The sequence below is a fragment of the Rutidosis leptorrhynchoides genome, chromosome 7 (assembly GCF_046630445.1).
Source record: "Rutidosis leptorrhynchoides isolate AG116_Rl617_1_P2 chromosome 7, CSIRO_AGI_Rlap_v1, whole genome shotgun sequence".
Classification (NCBI taxonomy): domain Eukaryota; kingdom Viridiplantae; phylum Streptophyta; class Magnoliopsida; order Asterales; family Asteraceae; genus Rutidosis; species Rutidosis leptorrhynchoides.
This window is the reverse complement of record NC_092339.1, coordinates 335675148-335694718: the sequence shown is the minus strand read 5'-3', so window position 1 is coordinate 335694718 and position 19571 is coordinate 335675148. Positions and strand designations below refer to the sequence as shown.

Below are 19571 nucleotides of genomic sequence, written 5' to 3'. Positions count from 1 at the left end.
AATTGAATCAAAGTCAATGAAGAAAAGTGGAGATTACAACCCAAATACAAAGAGATGAAGATCTAAAGTCAAATCTATGATAAATCTTGAGCTAGCTTCCTTCAATCAACCTTCAAACACCAATGGATGATGAAATTAGGGTTTTGTAGGTGAAATTCGAACTTAGAATAACTGCTATCTTGAGAATGACCTAATCTCGTTCCTTTTATAGTGCTGAAAATTTTGGGCTGAATCAGCGACAGGAGCGCCGCTTTTGGAGCAGGAGCGACGCTTTTAGCTTAAGTTAGGATCGGCGCTTTTGATCAGGAATGCCGCTCTTGGTTTCATTCAGGGGCAACGCTTTTGGATGAGGAGCACCGCTTTTGGTTGGATAGGAGCAGCGCTTCTGGCCACTGGTGGAAAATGGTGCCTAAATGTGTACAAGAACGTTGCTTTTCATTGAGGTGCGGCGCTTTTGCTCATCAGGAGCGGCGCTCTTATCTGAGGAGCGGCGCTTTTGGGCTGATTTCTGTACTTTTTATTTTTCTTGATATATTTGATCAAGATTTGGTCAATTTTACACCAAATCAAGTCCTTAGCCCCCAAATTGCCATTTAGCTCAATAGCATACCAAATAGGCTCCATAATCATCAAAACCGAGCAAAGTGAGGGAGATATCGCGAGATAAAACATGTGTAATTAGAGCGATATCAATCCCCTACTGTCATAACCCGTCCTTAGCCATAAGAACGTGTTAGATAACGTATGATTTCATTGCGAGGTATTGACCTCTATATGCGACATTTTTAAAAAAGGAAAACTGCATATATTATACATTACAAACCAAACCATTATTTTTGTTACAAGCTTTAGACAATAAAAAGATGATTATCGTTTAACGATAATCTTCGACTTACAAACTTTACAAATGATAATAACAACACGATTTCTAGCATATTTTACAACACACGTCCTCGGATATGCAGTTTTATTTTTGACACAAATATGAGTACGCATGATCCTGCTTAGATTCAACATAATGCAGCGGAAGCTTTAATTATCACCTGAGAATAAACATGTTTAAAAACGTCAACATAAAGTTGGTGAGATATAGGTTTAGTGCGCAGCAATATATATATATAGACCACAAGATTTCGTATATAAACATTTCAATAAAAATATTCTAAGTGGTTGAGCACTTGGTAACCATACTTAACATTTTCACGTCGCATATTCCCTTTAATATGAAATCTTACTACACCGTACCAAGTGTAGTCACAAAACGAAGTACTGTGCAACCGTTGAATACTGGTCGTCCAGTCCGGTTGGGGTTGTCAGGCCCGATAGATCTATCAACAGGATTCGCGTTTACAATACCGCTGTAAATAACAGTTACCAAGCTACAGGGAAGTATGCCAGTGGTACAACTCAACGTAGAATATATTTTTCTGTTACTTGTGTCCATATCGTAAAACATAAAATACATGTATTCTCATCCCGAAATATTTAGAGTTTAAAAGTGGGACTATATACTCACTCTTGTCTTGATGATATATATATTTTGACTCGGTCTTCCGGTTGATATCACGAACCTATCCATATATAATATATCAATATGTTTTCATTTTAAAACAAACGTTATATATATATATACTTGTTATACTTTTAATATTTTGAATATTTCCTTAGTCCGTAGTTAGCATTCCGATGTTAGTAATTCAATTTTTAATGGTTCATTTTTAGATGTTTAATATACCCGCAATAAACAAAACCCCCAACGAAATAAATAAAACCCCATCGTATATGTATTGGTCGAGATTAATCTTGACCCATGGTACCGGTGTTGTCAAATGACGTGTTGCGTACATAAAGTACCGGTGTTGTCAAATGACGTGTTGCGTACAAACATGGGATCTTATGATTAATCTTCTCGTGTTGCTTACGGGTGATCCTGAACCATATGAAATTGAATTATGAGTACATATATATAAAATATCATGTTATCTTAAAAGTATGTGATTTTATGTAAATTTTTCCAATGAATCCCGAAGTTGAAAATGTCTAGGATAGCCAATTTTGTTTCGGTCATAGTTTCTTCGTTACAAGTCCGTTTTCGTTGATTCAAATTGCCATCTTCTTGGATCGAGTTCTTCTTTAAGACTATGAACTGTAAATACCTTGGTTTGTATTCAAAATCATACGGCATAGGTGAAAGTTTAGTGAAACATATGAAGTTAAACATTTTTGTTACAACAAAATCATTTAATGACCATTTTTCCAAAAATACTTGTACTTTGAAAAACCAAGTTTTACCTTGTTAAATTAACATATAAATAAGTTATGTTACATGTCTTGAAGTATTTTAAAAGTTAAGTTAGAAGGATCTATTTAGTTTGCAAACAAGTTTGAAAACATTCAAACTATGTTCTTGTTGTTAAACTTGTATACCACAAAATATGATAGCTATATATATATGAATCGAATAAGGTTATGAACATAGATTCTACCTCAAGTTCCTTGGATGAAGTTGCTGTAAAAGAGAAGTAAGAAGCTAGAATCAAAAGGGTGATAGAAGTGGATGAAAGATTGGAAGTAAGTTGGTGTTCTTGGAAGGTTTTCTTGAAGTGTTTTTGTATGGTTTTCTTATGGTGTTTTAGTATGGTTTTTGAAGCTAGATCTTTATGGAACTTTGCTGGATTGTTATGGAGTTTAGAGAGTAAGAAAGAGTGTGTGTTTTTAGTTAAGAGATTGAAGTAAAAATGAATCAAAAATGATGATACATATATACTCCTAAAAATGTGATCTTTAAGGATAACATGACAAAATTCTAGTTTGTATTTTTGTAATTAGTCTTGCAATGATTCAAAAGTAATTACCTAGCTCTAAGGGCATGAATAATGGCTGGTTAGGTGGTGATTTTGATGTGTATTTACTATTAGTAAATACGTATAGGAGCTAGGTATGATACGAGTACAAATACTCTAGGTATACGTATAGAAATTTTGTGAAAAATGGAATGAGGATTCAAATATAGCTATCTTTTGTGAATACACTTATATGATTTTATGTATTTAAGTTCTTAAAAGTGATTAAATACATTACTTATACAATATATGTATAAACATTATATGTCTTAAGTATTTATGTCAAATAACGTTACGTATAGTTATCGTTTTGAAAACTTAAGTTAGTAGTTTCAAAATACACATATAACTTGTTGTTATTAATATAAAATGAGGTATTAAAACATTCCTTAATCATGTTAAATATGTATATATACATATATATACACAAACGTATAATTATCATATATTGTATAGTTCGTGATATCATTGGTCAAACTAGACGGTCAAACGTTGTGTAAAATTCTTTTCGGAAATATAAATCTCGACAATTTGGATTGCTTATCATGTTGGCAAGGTTTAATTTATGTAAATATTAATCTTATAAGTATAGTATGATCGAAAAAGTGCGGGTCGTTACATTACCTCCCCGTTAAATAAATTTCGTCCCGAAATTTTAAAATTGTACCTATTTTGCGTCATCGAGAAACAAATGCGGATACTTTCGTTTCATCTGATCCTCTCGTTCCCAAGTAAACTCGGGACCTCTTCTAGCATTCCAACGAACCTTAACAATCGGTATATTGCTCTGTTTGAGCTGTTTAACTTCACGGTCCATGATTTCAATTGGTTCTTCGACGAATTGTAGTTTCTCGTCGACATGGATTTCTTCAAGAGGAATGGTGAGGTCTTCCTTTGCAAGACACTTCTTCAGGTTTGAGACGTGAAAGGTATTATGTACTCCAGCGAGTTGTTGCGGTAACTCGAGTCGATAAGCTACCGGTCCAATGCGTTCGATGATCTTGAACGGGCCTACGTACCTTGGTTTCAGTTTACCCCTTTTGCCGAAACGTATTACACCTTTCCAAGGTGACACCTTTAGCATAACCATGTCCCCGACCTGAAACTCTAATGGTTTCCTTCGAACATCGGCGTAGCTCTTTTGGCGACTACGGGCTGTTTTCAATCTCTCCTTGATTTGCACTATCTTCTCAGTCGTTTCATGTATGATCTCGGGACCAGTTAAATGTCGATCTCCTACTTCATTCCAACAGATAGGAGATCTACACTTCCTTCCATACAATGCTTCGAATGGTGCAGCTCCAATGCTCGCATGATAACTATTATTATACGAGAATTCTGCTAACGGTAGGTATTTATCCCATCCGTTTCCAAAATCGATCACACATGCCCTGAGCATGTCTTCGAGAGTCTGAATCGTTCTTTCACTCTGTCCATCGGTTTGTGGATGATATGCGGTACTCATATCCAACCGAGTTCCTAGTGCCTCCTGTAGTGATTGCCAGAATTTTGAGGTAAATCTACTATCACGATCGGATATAATGGAAATAGGTATTCCATGCCTTGAAACAACTTCCTTTATATACAATCGTAATAGTTTCTCCATTCTATCCGTTTCCTTTATAGGCAAGAAATGTGCAGACTTGGTGAGACGATCAACAATCACCCAAATGGTGTCGTATCCCCAGGCAGTCTTTGGTAACTTCGTGATGAAATCCATGGTAATACCGTCCCATTTCCATTCTGGGATTTCTGGTTGTTGAAGTAACCCTGACGGCTTTTGATGTTCTGCTTTGACTTTGGAACAAGTTAAACATTCCCCAACATATGTTGCAACGTCTGTCTTCAAATTAGGCCACCAATAATGCGTCTTAAGATCTTGGTACATCTTTCCAACTCCAGGATGTATCGAGTATCTTGTCTTATGTGCCTCGTTCAATATTAACTTCCTTAATCCACCCAACTTCGGTACCCAAATACGATTTGCAAAATATCGAATTCCATCTTCCCGCATAACGAGTTGCTTCGCATACTTCTTCATTATTTCATTTCCTATATTTTCTTTAGTAAGTGCTTCTCGTTGAACTTCTTTGATTTGTGAGTTGAGATTCATGCGAATTTTTATGTTCATCGCTCGTACTCGAATTGGTTCTCGTTCCTTTCTGCTTAAAGCATCGGCCACCACGTTCGCCTTCCCGGGATGATAACGAATTTCACAATCATAGTCGTTTATTAACTCGACCCACCTACGTTGTCTCATGTTCAGCTGTTTCTGATCAAAAATATGTTGAAGGCTTTTATGATCAGTAAACACAGTGCATTTAACCCCATACAAGTAGTGTCTCCATATCTTCAATGCAAACACGACTGCTCCCAGTTCTAGATCATGCGTCGTATAATTCCGCTCGTGAATTTTCAATTGTCGGGATGCAAATGCAATTACTTTCTTTCGTTGCATAAGAACACAACCAAAACCTTGTCGCGAAGCGTCACAATATATTTCAAAATCATCGTTCCCTTCAGGTAACGATAAAATAGGCGCCGTAGTTAACTTCTTCTTCAATAATTGAAATGCGTTCTCCTGCTCCGAGGTCCATTCGTATTTCTTCCCTTTTTGCGTTAATGCTGTCAACGGTTTAGCTATTCGGGAAAAATCTTGAATAAACCTTCTATAATAACCGGCTAAACCCAAAAATTGGCGTATCTGTGTTGGTGTCTTAGGAGTCTCCCATTTTTCAATAGCTTCAGTTTTTGCTGGATCAACCTGAATTCCTTTGCTACTAACAACGTGGCCAAGAAATTGTACTTCTTTCAACCAGAAAGCACACTTAGAAAATTTAGCATAAAGTTGTTCTTTTCTCAACAACTCCAGTATCAACCTTAAATGCTCTTCATGCTCTTGCTCACTCTTGGAATAGATAAGAATATCATCAATGAAAACGATAACAAACTTATCTAAATACGGACTACAAACTCGATTCATGAGGTCCATGAATACAGCTGGCGCATTCGTCAATCCAAACGGCATGACCAAAAATTCGTAATGACCATAACGTGTCCGAAAAGCAGTTTTCGGTATATCTTCTTCTTTGACACGTAATTGATGATAACCCGATCTTAGGTCGATTTTCGAATAAACACATGATCCTTGCAATTGATCAAATAAGTCATCAATTCTCGGTAGTGGATACTGATTCTTGATAGTTAACTTATTTAATTCACGATAATCTATACACATTCGGAAAGATCCGTCTTTCTTCTTGACGAACAAAATTGGAGCTCCCCACGGTGAAGTACTCGGTCGTATGAATCCACGGTCCAATAATTCTTTTAACTGACTTTGAAGTTCTTTTAATTCGGACGGTGCAAGTCTATATGGCGCACGAGCCACTGGTGCAGCTCCTGGTACTAAATCTATTTGAAATTCTACCGATCTAAATGGAGGTAATCCCGGCAATTCTTCCGGAAAAACTTCGGGAAAATCTCTTGCCACAGGCACGTCATTGATGCACTTCTCTTCCTTTTCGACTTTATTAACATGTGCTAAAATAGCGTAACATCCCTTTTCTAAACACTTTTTGGCTTTCAAACAGCTAATGAGTTTTAGCTTTGAATCACCCTTCTCTCCGTAAATCATCACCGGCATTTTATCCTTACCAGGAATACGAATTGCCTTCTTGGCACAAACAACTTCCGCTCCTACTTTGGACATCCAGTCCATGCCGACTATTACATCAAAACTTCCTAATTCTACGGGTATTAAGTCGATTTTAAACGTTTCTCCGGCTAAATTTATTTCACAATCACGACAAATTTTATCGGCTTCAATTAGTTTACCATTAGCTAACTCAATCAAATACTTAGCATCTAAAGGTAATGATGAACAATTCAATTTAGTGTAAAAATTTATACACACGTAGCTTCTATCGGCGCCAGTATCAAATAAAATAGATGCTGATAAGTTATTAACGGTAAACGTACCCGTAACAAGCTCCGGGTCTTCTCGTGCCTCTCTAGCATTAATAACAAACGCTCTTCCACGTGCAGGTCCGCCATTCTGATTCGGGCACTGACTCTTATAGTGACCTTGTTTTCCACAACCAAAACAAGTAATGGTAGCCAAAGCAGTTCTATTTGCGTTGGTGGCAGGAGTCTTGTTGCCATTTGTAACGAGAGCCTTACAATCTTCCGCAAGATGACCTTGTCGATTACACTTGGTGCATAACACACTACAGTAACCAAAGTGATGTTTGTGGCAACGGTTGCATAAAGGACTTTGTCCTTTATAACCAAAACCTGAACCACTACTCGCACCTTTTGTGGTTTCTTGTTTCTTATAAGGTTGTTGTTGGTTACCTCGATCATAACTTCCATTCCACTTTTTCTTGTTTCCCAATACCTTCACCTCAGTATTGAATGCTTTCTTGTCCAAAATGACCTGATCCATTAGCTCGTTCGCCATGGTTATAGCTTCATGAATTGTCTTAGGTTTCGATGCTGTAACATTTGCCTTGACCTTTTTGGGCAAACCAGCTTTGTACATTTCAATCTTCCGTTCTTCGGTTGGAACCAATTCAGGACATAGCAAAACTAATTCCATGAATCGCTGGTTGTAGTTGGTGATTTCAGTACCAACCACCTTCAAACTTCGTAACTCATCTTCTAACTTAATAACCTCATTCCTTGGACAATACTCGGTGATTATCATTGCTTTGAATTCTTCCCATGGAGTATCATAAGCTACATCTCCTCCTACCGCCTTCACATAATTCTTCCACCATGTGAGTGCACTATCTTGTAAAGTGCACGATGCAAACTTGGTCATGTCTTTTTCATCACAACCACTGATTTTAAACACCGTCTCCATCTTTTCTATCCATCGGGTTAAACCGATCGGCCCTTCCGTTCCACTGAATGATGAAGGCTTGCAAGCTTGGAACGTCTTGTAGGAGCATCCTACACGAGGATTTGGATTAACTGCAGCAGCTCTTGCAGCCTCAACCCATAACATTCTGTCGTTCACTCGCTGGTTGATGAGTTCCTCGAGTTCTTGTTCCGTCATTCGATTCAATCGCGCCATTTCCTAATGAAAGAAAATAATTATTCACATGGATTATTATAGATGTAGTGTGTATTTATAGTACATTATAGCTTATTAATAATATGAACTAGGTATTATTATAAAAGCCTTTTCTTCTTATTAGCATTTTATAATTATATCTTGGGTAGTACCTACCCGTTAATGTTCATACTTAATAGCTTAGTACAGAATCAATTACTACAATCTAAATAATACTTAACCATGGAAAATTATTGCATTTCATACTTCAATATTTTACATATGCTTATCTTACATCGAACATTAAGCAAACCACACTATTAATATTATACAAAACATTATTCGGTTCCATGGTTTGACACAGCAGCGCATCGTTTGATCTATTTTCTAGGACGTTTAGACACAAAGATTTGCTTAACGCTTATCCTAACTGTCTGCCTATATTTTGGCTGTGGGACTGAAGAACTGGATGCCGGGACAGAACGAATAGGAATAGCGGGGATAGGGGTGGTAGTGTTGAGTGGAATTGGTGCCACATCATTCTCATTAAACTCGGGATTTGGATTTTCTAATTCATTAGCCTTTCGTTTCTTTCCTAGTTCGAACTCGTCTTTTGTAATTTCCTGTATTTCTTCCTCGGGTTCACTTTCCTCCTCGGGTTCACTTTCCTCCTCGGGTTCACTTTCCTCCTCGGGTTCACTTTCCTCCTCGGGTTCACTTTCCGAGTTCTCTATAGTTGGTTCATCCGGAATTTGTGAGTCTTCCCCAAGGATATCATTTTCGTCATCGGACAGGTTAATGACTGGAACGCCATCTGAAGATTCTGATTCGGAGTCGTTGATTGTGATAACAATTTTTGAGCTCGACATCTATCACACAACAACTAACCCATTAGTACTTATATAATATTTACATATAAATTTTAACCAACAGTGATAAGCAATGGTTTTTTTTTTTTTTTTAAATCAGACCCGGTCAAAGTCCAGACTTACTAATGTATCCTAACGGCTTCTCGGTTAGACACACTAATGCAGACCTGGTTCGCTAAGACCAACGCTCTGATACCACATGTCATAACCCGTCCTTAGCCATAAGAACGTGTTAGATAACGTATGATTTCATTGCGAGGTATTGACCTCTATATGCGACATTTTTAAAAAAGAAAAACTGCATATATTATACATTACAAACCAAACCATTATTTTTGTTACAAGCTTTAGACAATAAAAAGATGATTATCGTTTAACGATAATCTTCGACTTACAAACTTTACAAATGATAATAACAACACGATTTCTAGCATATTTTACAACACACGTCCTCGGATATGCAGTTTTATTTTTGACACAAATATGAGTACGCATGATCCTGCTTAGATTCAACATAATGCAGCGGAAGCTTTAATTATCACCTGAGAATAAACATGTTTAAAAACGTCAACATAAAGTTGGTGAGATATAGGTTTAGTGCGCAGCAATATATATATATAGACCACAAGATTTCGTATATAAACATTTCAATAAAAATATTCTAAGTGGTTGAGCACTTGGTAACCATACTTAACATTTTCACGTCGCATATTCCCTTTAATATGAAATCTTACTACACCGTACCAAGTGTAGTCACAAAACGAAGTACTGTGCAACCGTTGAATACTGGTCGTCCAGTCCGGTTGGGGTTGTCAGGCCCGATAGATCTATCAACAGGATTCGCGTTTACAATACCGCTGTAAATAACAGTTACCAAGCTACAGGGAAGTATGCCAGTGGTACAACTCAACGTAGAATATATTTTTCTGTTACTTGTGTCCATATCGTAAAACATAAAATACATGTATTCTCATCCCGAAATATTTAGAGTTTAAAAGTGGGACTATATACTCACTCTTGTCTTGATGATATATATATTTTGACTCGGTCTTCCGGTTGATATCACGAACCTATCCATATATAATATATCAATATGTTTTCATTTTAAAACAAACGTTATATATATATATACTTGTTATACTTTTAATATTTTGAATATTTCCTTAGTCCGTAGTTAGCATTCCGATGTTAGTAATTCAATTTTTAATGGTTCATTTTTAGATGTTTAATATACCCGCAATAAACAAAACCCCCAACGAAATAAATAAAACCCCATCGTATATGTATTGGTCGAGATTAATCTTGACCCATGGTACCGGTGTTGTCAAATGACGTGTTGCGTACATAAAGTACCGGTGTTGTCAAATGACGTGTTGCGTACAAACATGGGATCTTATGATTAATCTTCTCGTGTTGCTTACGGGTGATCCTGAACCATATGAAATTGAATTATGAGTACATATATATAAAATATCATGTTATCTTAAAAGTATGTGATTTTATGTAAATTTTTCCAATGAATCCCGAAGTTGAAAATGTCTAGGATAGCCAATTTTGTTTCGGTCATAGTTTCTTCGTTACAAGTCCGTTTTCGTTGATTCAAATTGCCATCTTCTTGGATCGAGTTCTTCTTTAAGACTATGAACTGTAAATACCTTGGTTTGTATTCAAAATCATACGGCATAGGTGAAAGTTTAGTGAAACATATGAAGTTAAACATTTTTGTTACAACAAAATCATTTAATGACCATTTTTCCAAAAATACTTGTACTTTGAAAAACCAAGTTTTACCTTGTTAAATTAACATATAAATAAGTTATGTTACATGTCTTGAAGTATTTTAAAAGTTAAGTTAGAAGGATCTATTTAGTTTGCAAACAAGTTTGAAAACATTCAAACTATGTTCTTGTTGTTAAACTTGTATACCACAAAATATGATAGCTATATATATATGAATCGAATAAGGTTATGAACATAGATTCTACCTCAAGTTCCTTGGATGAAGTTGCTGTAAAAGAGAAGTAAGAAGCTAGAATCAAAAGGGTGATAGAAGTGGATGAAAGATTGGAAGTAAGTTGGTGTTCTTGGAAGGTTTTCTTGAAGTGTTTTTGTATGGTTTTCTTATGGTGTTTTAGTATGGTTTTTGAAGCTAGATCTTTATGGAACTTTGCTGGATTGTTATGGAGTTTAGAGAGTAAGAAAGAGTGTGTGTTTTTAGTTAAGAGATTGAAGTAAAAATGAATCAAAAATGATGATACATATATACTCCTAAAAATGTGATCTTTAAGGATAACATGACAAAATTCTAGTTTGTATTTTTGTAATTAGTCTTGCAATGATTCAAAAGTAATTACCTAGCTCTAAGGGCATGAATAATGGCTGGTTAGGTGGTGATTTTGATGTGTATTTACTATTAGTAAATACGTATAGGAGCTAGGTATGATACGAGTACAAATACTCTAGGTATACGTATAGAAATTTTGTGAAAAATGGAATGAGGATTCAAATATAGCTATCTTTTGTGAATACACTTATATGATTTTATGTATTTAAGTTCTTAAAAGTGATTAAATACATTACTTATACAATATATGTATAAACATTATATGTCTTAAGTATTTATGTCAAATAACGTTACGTATAGTTATCGTTTTGAAAACTTAAGTTAGTAGTTTCAAAATACACATATAACTTGTTGTTATTAATATAAAATGAGGTATTAAAACATTCCTTAATCATGTTAAATATGTATATATACATATATATACACAAACGTATAATTATCATATATTGTATAGTTCGTGATATCATTGGTCAAACTAGACGGTCAAACGTTGTGTAAAATTCTTTTCGGAAATATAAATCTCGACAATTTGGATTGCTTATCATGTTGGCAAGGTTTAATTTATGTAAATATTAATCTTATAAGTATAGTATGATCGAAAAAGTGCGGGTCGTTACACCTACGCATTTTAAGATTGTGAGATCTTTGAGGTGAGGCGCAACTACATTAACAACATAATACCATCCATTTTCAAGTGTGAGATTAGAAAGTTGAGAATGGGAAATAGTGAAACCATTACTACCAAGTATACTACAGGTGGTCAAGCGAAGACTCTTCGAGTTTGGACACTTGGAAAATAGACCACCAAACTCAATAGCATTTTTCTCTTTGACCCAGGACCAAGATGCAAGGTTGTTAAAGCTAATGGATCCCAAGATGATGTGATCTTGATGAAAAAAGGAGGTCCAGACAGTGTGAGATCTTTGAAAGATTGAGAAATAAAAAGAGAAAGAGGGAATTCAATATACTCTAATTTGTTCAAACATTTCATAGTCATCATTTGCACTACAAGAAAAAGACACTTCCCCGACGATGTTTTCCGACGACATGTCCTTGCCAAATGTGCTTACCGACGACCTGTCGTCGGCAAGGCGTCGTCGGTGAAGCCTTGTCGGCAAGTTGACGGTTACCGACGAAACTTGTTGCCTGCCGACGACATTTGGGCCCCACTTTTACCAATCCGGTCAAACTTTTTATGCCGACGACTTCGGTCCCTTACCGAGGACATGTTGCCGACGACAAGTGGCAACGACATGTCGTCGATAACCGTATAGTCAAAGTTGGACTTTTTAGTCAAACCAACAAAACAATTTGGTCAATTCAGTTGTTGACGACATATGTGCCGACGACATGTCCTTGGCAGGTATAAAAAACAGATTTGACAGCAGCCTGTTTCAGCTGTTTCCGGCCGAAAACTTCACAACAAAACCTGGAATTTACATTATAAAGCCTAAACATTCAACAAACAAGATAACAACACATTCATTCAAATTACCTAATTCATTACATAAATCCTATAACGGGAAATTACAAATATCTGAAATTACACATCCGAAACAACTAAACATAAAACGTCTTAAACATAAATACTAAAATGTTTGTTCGAACCCGACTAACCTCCACATACTACACATTCTCATTGTCACTTTCTTCCTCCTCGGCTCTTTGGATATTGTTTGGATCGTCAAATGGTGGAAGACGAACGCCCGGGACATCACGGTTTATCTCAACATACGACTGAATCCAAGACAACATGGATTGTTGTGTTTCTTTCATTTGTTGGTGTGTCGCTTCCATTTCTTCAATTCGATTGACAACACCGCTTCCTTTTGCCCTCTTAGTCGATCTTGATGATGATGGTATACTTGTAGTTGCGCTGAGTGGTAACTTTCTCCCAATTCCACGATTATGGCCATGACGAGGACCCAAAACCGATGCTAAGATTTCTTTCTCACTATCAGCTGATTGAGTTTGAGTTGCAGTTTGCTTATCTAGCATCTCTTGCTAATAAAAAAAAAAAAAAAAAAAATTACTCTCGGTAAATTAAATATATCATCCATCCGACCCGTTTTGCCCCACTTAAACTGTTATATATGGTTTGAACTATTTGTATATATATATATATGCAATTGAACTACCTGCACACACACACACACACACACACACACATACATACATACATACATACAAACATATATATATATATATATATATATATATATATATATATATATATATATATATATATATATATATATATATATATGGCAGCTAGTTCAAACCATTTGTTACTTAGGCCATTTCAGTAGGTAGCATCTGTTATATTTTAAGACGAAATTATACCGGTAACATATACAACAACAACAAAACCCAATACCACATAAGCGGTGTATGAGGGAGGTGAGATGTAGACAATCTTTCCCCTATCCGAGAATAAAGACAAGTCATTTCTCCACCCAGAGTGAAACACTCTCAAGAGTAGAGAAAGTTATCCCTCTCTTTATTATAAAGAGATTGCTTCCGATAGGACCTCCGGCCTTTAAGTAGGAAAAAGTTTTAAAAATAAAAAACAAAAATACTAAAATAATAATAATAATAATAATAATAATAATAATAATAATAATAATAATAATAATAATAATAATAATAATAATAATAATAATAATAATAATAATAATAATAATAATAATAATAATAATAATAATAATAATAATAATAATAATAATAATAATAATAATAATAATAATAATAATAATAATAATAATAATAATAATAATAATAATAATAATAATAATAATAATAATAATAATAATAATAATAATAATAATAATAATAATAATAATAATAATAATAATAATAATAGACGCCATGAATGGTAGAATCAAATTTTCATGGGTTATAAATCCTGCATAGAATTTAATTTAGGCTCTAAGAGTCAGTTAAGTCGTCAATAAATCGACGATTGCTGTTGACTCAATAGAGCCTTTATACCGGTAACATATATGGTAACATATATACTAACAAGATATAAATCAACAAACCATGTTTAAAAATTTAACATCAAACTGTTGTCATGCTTATAATTAAACACTATAATTACTTACATGATAATCACGTGCTACCGTGGAATTCCAATTACCCTTATCATCGCAATGAGTCTGTTTCCAGTTGCTGATAAGACCAAGATGATGTTCAGGTGACTTCTTCCTCTGCAATCATTCAAAATTCTACATGACTTGCTCAACTAAATTTAAAAGTAACAGTATTTAAAATTTAAGCTACTTACGCTTTCCACAATCCGACTAACATACGATTTGCTCCCATGTTTACTCGCGAATTTTTGTTTTTTCCTATTTGCTTTATTCTTCTCTGAACGAGCAATTACATCAGGGTCCATGAAATGGTCCACCAACTTCTCCCACAGGTCCTGATCCATTTCATCTGGCGGTGAATTACGAAGGTTACCAGGGACATCGTAACCTTTTCGTTTTTCAAAATGATTCTTCTTTAGGTTGTTTTTGGCGTCTCAATAAGATTGGGCACATTGGGCCTCAATCCCGGCTCTAACCAATGTTTCAACATCACCACCATCTAACCAGGGGCGCATATCAAAGAACGCCTACAAAAGTAAATAATATAGTTAGAATGTATTACACAAATTAACCTCTATCTCTGGAAAAATATCTTCTTTCTCATCTGCGGGTACTTTATTCCAAGCTTTGTAATGTTTGGGAAAGCTAGGGTCCCATACTATCGACCCGATCATAGAAATTAGCATCTGGCCATGCTTCTCGAGCGGGCGACCAGTAAACTGCTCATCAACGTCAAACTTGACTTGTAACGGTCTCTCACCGTTTTTCGAAAAGGCAGCTCTGAGATTGTTGTTTGTGGTACGACCACGAGCCCATCCACGAGCCCTGAAAGTTGTGCCGAGGGGTGCTACTGGAAGTGCTCCTTGGTGGAGTTATTGGAGTGTCGGTGTGACAAATACTATCGGTCCTGCTATGGCGATTGAAGCATTAAAATACATAAGTTATAAGTTTATAATTTCCGAATCTGCACCTACTCTTAATCCTAGCTTATATATATATTATTAATACATCATAACTTATATTATATCATTATTTATTATATTATACATTAATTAATTCTTATACTAATTGAAGCCGATCATATATAGTCACGTCAAAATCCTTATACTAATTGAAGTCGTTTGTATGGTCGTGGCAATTTATCAAAAGACAACTTTTCTATATTCCTTTATTAGTTTTTCTTTATATGTTTTATCAACATTAATTTTTCTATTCTTACAAAATCATATATATATATATATATATATATATATATATATATATATATATATATATATATATATATATATATATATATATATATATATATAACTTAATATTAGTATTTTTGTACTCTACCGATGACTCTTACCGACGACTTGTCGTCGGTAAGCAATAGGAGGGAAACTGTAAAAAGGGCACGTTGTATTGGCGCCTGTTTCTTCTGTATGGAAAACTTTGTTACCCTTGCCGACGACACTTTCCGACGACATGTCCTTTGCAAGTTTTACATTCAATAACTCGACGAAATTCTGATCAAGAAAGTTTTGAATTTTGTCGTTTAGTGCGTTGTTGCCCGACGACATCATGTTGTGACGACCTGGAAATTTTCAACCAAATTTAAACTTAATCTTAATATGGTTTCGACACGATAAGCAAAGTCTGTAATGTTGAGTCTCAAAATATTTGAACTGTTTTCTTGAATTCATTTAACCTTTGACTATTTCCGACGATTCACGAACATTTTTTTGTAAATAATATGTATATATAAATATAAATATAAAAATAAGTATAAGTATATATAATAATTTGAAATAATAAAATACAATTTAATCCTTAGAATTTAAAATGTAAAATTATATACGAAATAGTTAAGTTGATATTGAAATGGATCTATGTATGAATTGTATAAATAATTATTATTATATGTATATTGGAATATATATAAAAGTTATAAATATTATAATTAGATTTTCATAATTGATATGCAAACACATATTATATAATGTATTTATATTTAAATGTATAAATATTAAATATTCAACATATGTATAATTTAGTCCAATAACACCATCTTAATATTTAGTCCAACATCACGATTACTTCGGCTCAAATAAGCATAATAATAACTTAGTTACGAGACATTAATTTAAAAAGGAAGAACATAACTTACAATGATTATTTATAGCGTAGCGTTACACGGACAGTGTTTCGATTTAAAACCCGTAAAACATTCTTACAATAACCCAATTATTATTAAACTTAAATTAAAATTATAATTATAAAATATAAATATATATATATAGTATATGATATGAGAAAGGAAAAGAAAAAGGTGTAGTTTCTTCATTACTCCGTGCCTTGCTTTTATAGGTAAATGATTGATACTGTTGTAGGTGGAATGTTAGCTGGCTACCATTCAAAGTTGAATCAATAATATCTCGTTGCGAATTATTGATTTGAAATTTTCACTTATGACCCTTTAACTATGCTCAATTAACAACTTTTTATTATTTATTATTATTCTTATTATGAATTATTTAAATAATATATTATATTCTTGTGCCTAGTTAACTTGTACTTTCAGCTCCGTTGCGTCGAGCATTGAAAGTTGGTTCATGTCTCGGTTCCGGATTTTCGAACGCCTTTTCGTATAATTTAATATCTTGTACTTTGCGTTTTGCGGCTTGTACTTTTGTAATTTTGAGACGTTTCTCATCAATAAATTGAACCACTTGAATTGTACTTTGTATATTTTAGCTTTTTGGTCATTTGCGTCTTCAAATCGTCGAATCTGTCTTTTGTCTTCACCTTTTATTATTTAAACGATAATTACTTGAAATTAGAACAATTGCAACTAAAATCTTGTCTTTCTTGAAGGATAATGCTATGAAATATATGTTCGATTTTAGCATTATCAAAGCTCCTTGAAGCTGATCGAATAAGTAATCTATCCTCGGAAGCGGATACTTATTCTTCACTGTTCTTTTATTTAGTTCACAATAATCTGTACACATTCGTAGTGTACCATCTTTCTTTTTCACGAATAACACTGGTGCACCCCACGGTGAAGAACTCAGACGAATGAACCTGCGGTCTAACAATTCTTAAATTTGAGACATCATTTCACGAATTTCTGAAGGAGCTAATCTATACGGAGCTTTAGCAACCGGCGTAGCCCCTGGCACTAACGCGATCTTATATTCAACTTCCCTGATCGGCGGTAAGCCTGGCAATTTATCTGGGAACACTTCTGGATATTCAGACACTACAGGAATATCGGACACTACTTTCTTTTCCTTCTTTACATCGATCACATAGGCTAAGAAAGAATCACATCCCTTGGCCAAAGATTTCCGAGCTTTCATCATCGACAATAATGGACAACGGAACCCGCCACGATCACCACGAGCCACTACTCGTTTCCCACCAGCCACCAAAAAAGAGATAACTTTCCTATCGCATTTAATACTGGACTTATGGTCACTAAGCCAATTCATGCCTAGCACTACATCAAAGCTTGGTATAGGCATCACTAAACAAGTCACAGGGAAAAGACTACCCTCTATGTCAATAGTAATTCCAGACACTAACTTTGTGACTGGAACTGTCCTACCGTCACCCACTTCGACATTTAAGGGTTCATTTATTACACTAACAGGCACATTTAACTTAGCACAAAATGTAGTTGACACGAACGAGCAATTTGCTCCACAGTCAAATAGTACATGAGCTGGCAAAGAATTTACTAAGAACATACCGGTGATTGCATCATCAGTAGTAGTGGCAGCGTCTACTGACATCTGAAAGGCTCTAGCTTCAGGTTGTGGAGGATTCTTGCGCTTCTGCTCCACAAAGGAAGCAGATGATCCCTCAGCTGACACAACACATACCCCTGACCCGGACCCCACCCCGGAATAACTCTTTCTTGCAGCTGGACACTCTGCAGATCGGTGACCCTCTTTATGACAGTTCCAACACATATTATTCTTAAATGAACAATCCTGAGGCTCATGTCCCACTATACCACAATGCAAACACCGTTTCGTTAATGTTGAACACTGCCCACTATGTGAAGACTTACACATTCTACACCATATTTTCTGACCACTTGACACTGATCCACCCTGGCTAGATTGCCCTTTTGGCTTAAACCGACTTGATTTCTTTAATTGCTGGCTAGACTGACTTGCCGCTGGTTTCACTTGCGACACACTTTCAGTTTTCACACTTCTGGCTGCATTAATATCACTTTCAGTTATCTTTGCCAACATATGCGCTTGTGACAAAGTCGTAGCAAGTCTTGCAATCATGCGATACTCAGGTCGCAAAATTTCTACAAACCATTGAACTCTAGATTGTTCGTCAGGTATCCATTGATGCACAAACCTTAACTTGTCCATAAACTGCTCAAACGCTTCATCGACTGTCATTTCTTCAGTCATCGTCATTTGCATGAACTCTTGCTTCAATCGATTGATATCAAATGCGGTGCAGTACTGTTCCTGGACCTTTGCAGAAAATTGTTCCCACGTGACCTGATTGAGTTGCTCTTTGGACAACGGAGCAGTAATTGTATCCCACCAAACCATATATCAATTCTTTAACAGTCGGCTAGCATAAGTTACCCGCAATTCTGGTTCACATTGACAGGCTTTCAGTGCCCGTTCGACTTCCCTTAGCCAATTCATTGTCACAATCGGACCGCGATGACCCGAATACTCAGAGGGCTTGTAGTCCATAAACTGCTTGAACGTACACTTTTTCTTCTCCTTCACCACTTGCTGAAACATAGGAGTTTGAAATGGATTTGTTGTCGCGTACTGATATTGAAGAGGGTACTGGTAGTGTTGGGAAGATTGATATGGCACTTGAGGTATAACTTGAGGCTGAAACTGAGGCGGTTGGGAAGCACCACCCGACGGGCCAGATGTATACTGAGTACCAGTAAACCCTGGGGTATCGGTGGATCATTAGCTTCAGACACCACAGCTGATTACCTAATGTGGGCCTCCAATTCCTTTACCTTTTCTCGAGTTTCTTGTAATTGACTTTCTAGCTGATGAACATATTCATCTGGATCACTTTCGGGACTATGTTCCACTGATGGCGCTCTAAATATTCCGGGTCCGGGAGTCACAGGGGCATTGTTATTTCTGGTCTGGTCAGCCATATCTGTCTGCAAACACATCATCTCACAAAAGCTTAGTTGATAACCTGTTAGCACTTATCACTAAGCACAATCACCTAGGCACATATCTCTACATTCACTTTTTCCCCACTCGGATGTTTGACACGACACATTCATAAGTTTGGGAGTAAGTCACGTACTCAGTGCACATACTGCCAAACCTATGCTCTGATACCAAATTGTAACACCATACT

The 19571-nt window shown here is 35.6% G+C and overlaps 1 protein-coding gene across 1 annotated transcript; it reads right to left on the bottom strand.

Moving 5' to 3' along the window:
- Window positions 1-3510: 3510 nt before the first annotated feature.
- LOC139860321 (uncharacterized) lies at window positions 3511-18778 on the bottom strand. The gene is made up of 12 exons (XM_071849088.1): window positions 17416-18778; window positions 15559-15786; window positions 14780-15069; window positions 14659-14734; window positions 14402-14595; window positions 14220-14324; window positions 12746-13119; window positions 12490-12565; window positions 12262-12400; window positions 5751-6629; window positions 5008-5696; window positions 3511-4842 (listed from the first exon to the last, which is right to left on the bottom strand). The coding sequence occupies exons 1-12, from the start codon at window positions 18776-18778 to the stop codon at window positions 3511-3513; spliced, it is 5745 nt and encodes a 1914-aa protein (XP_071705189.1).
- Between the last annotated feature and the right edge of the window lie 793 nt (window positions 18779-19571).

Bases quoted from the DNA above. Each gene is read 5' to 3' on its own strand.
- LOC139860321 (XM_071849088.1), bottom strand. From the start codon at position 18,778: ATGGTTTGGTGGGATACAATTACTGCTCCGTTGTCCAAAGAGCAACTC. The intron at 14,596-14,658 runs GTGCCCAATCTT...AAAAACGAAAAG, and splicing joins AGCCGGGATTGAGGCCCAAT to GTTACGATGTCCCTGGTAAC. The intron at 12,566-12,745 runs GTAGTATGTGGA...TTGAATGTTTAG, and splicing joins GAAAGTGACAATGAGAATGT to GCTTTATAATGTAAATTCCA.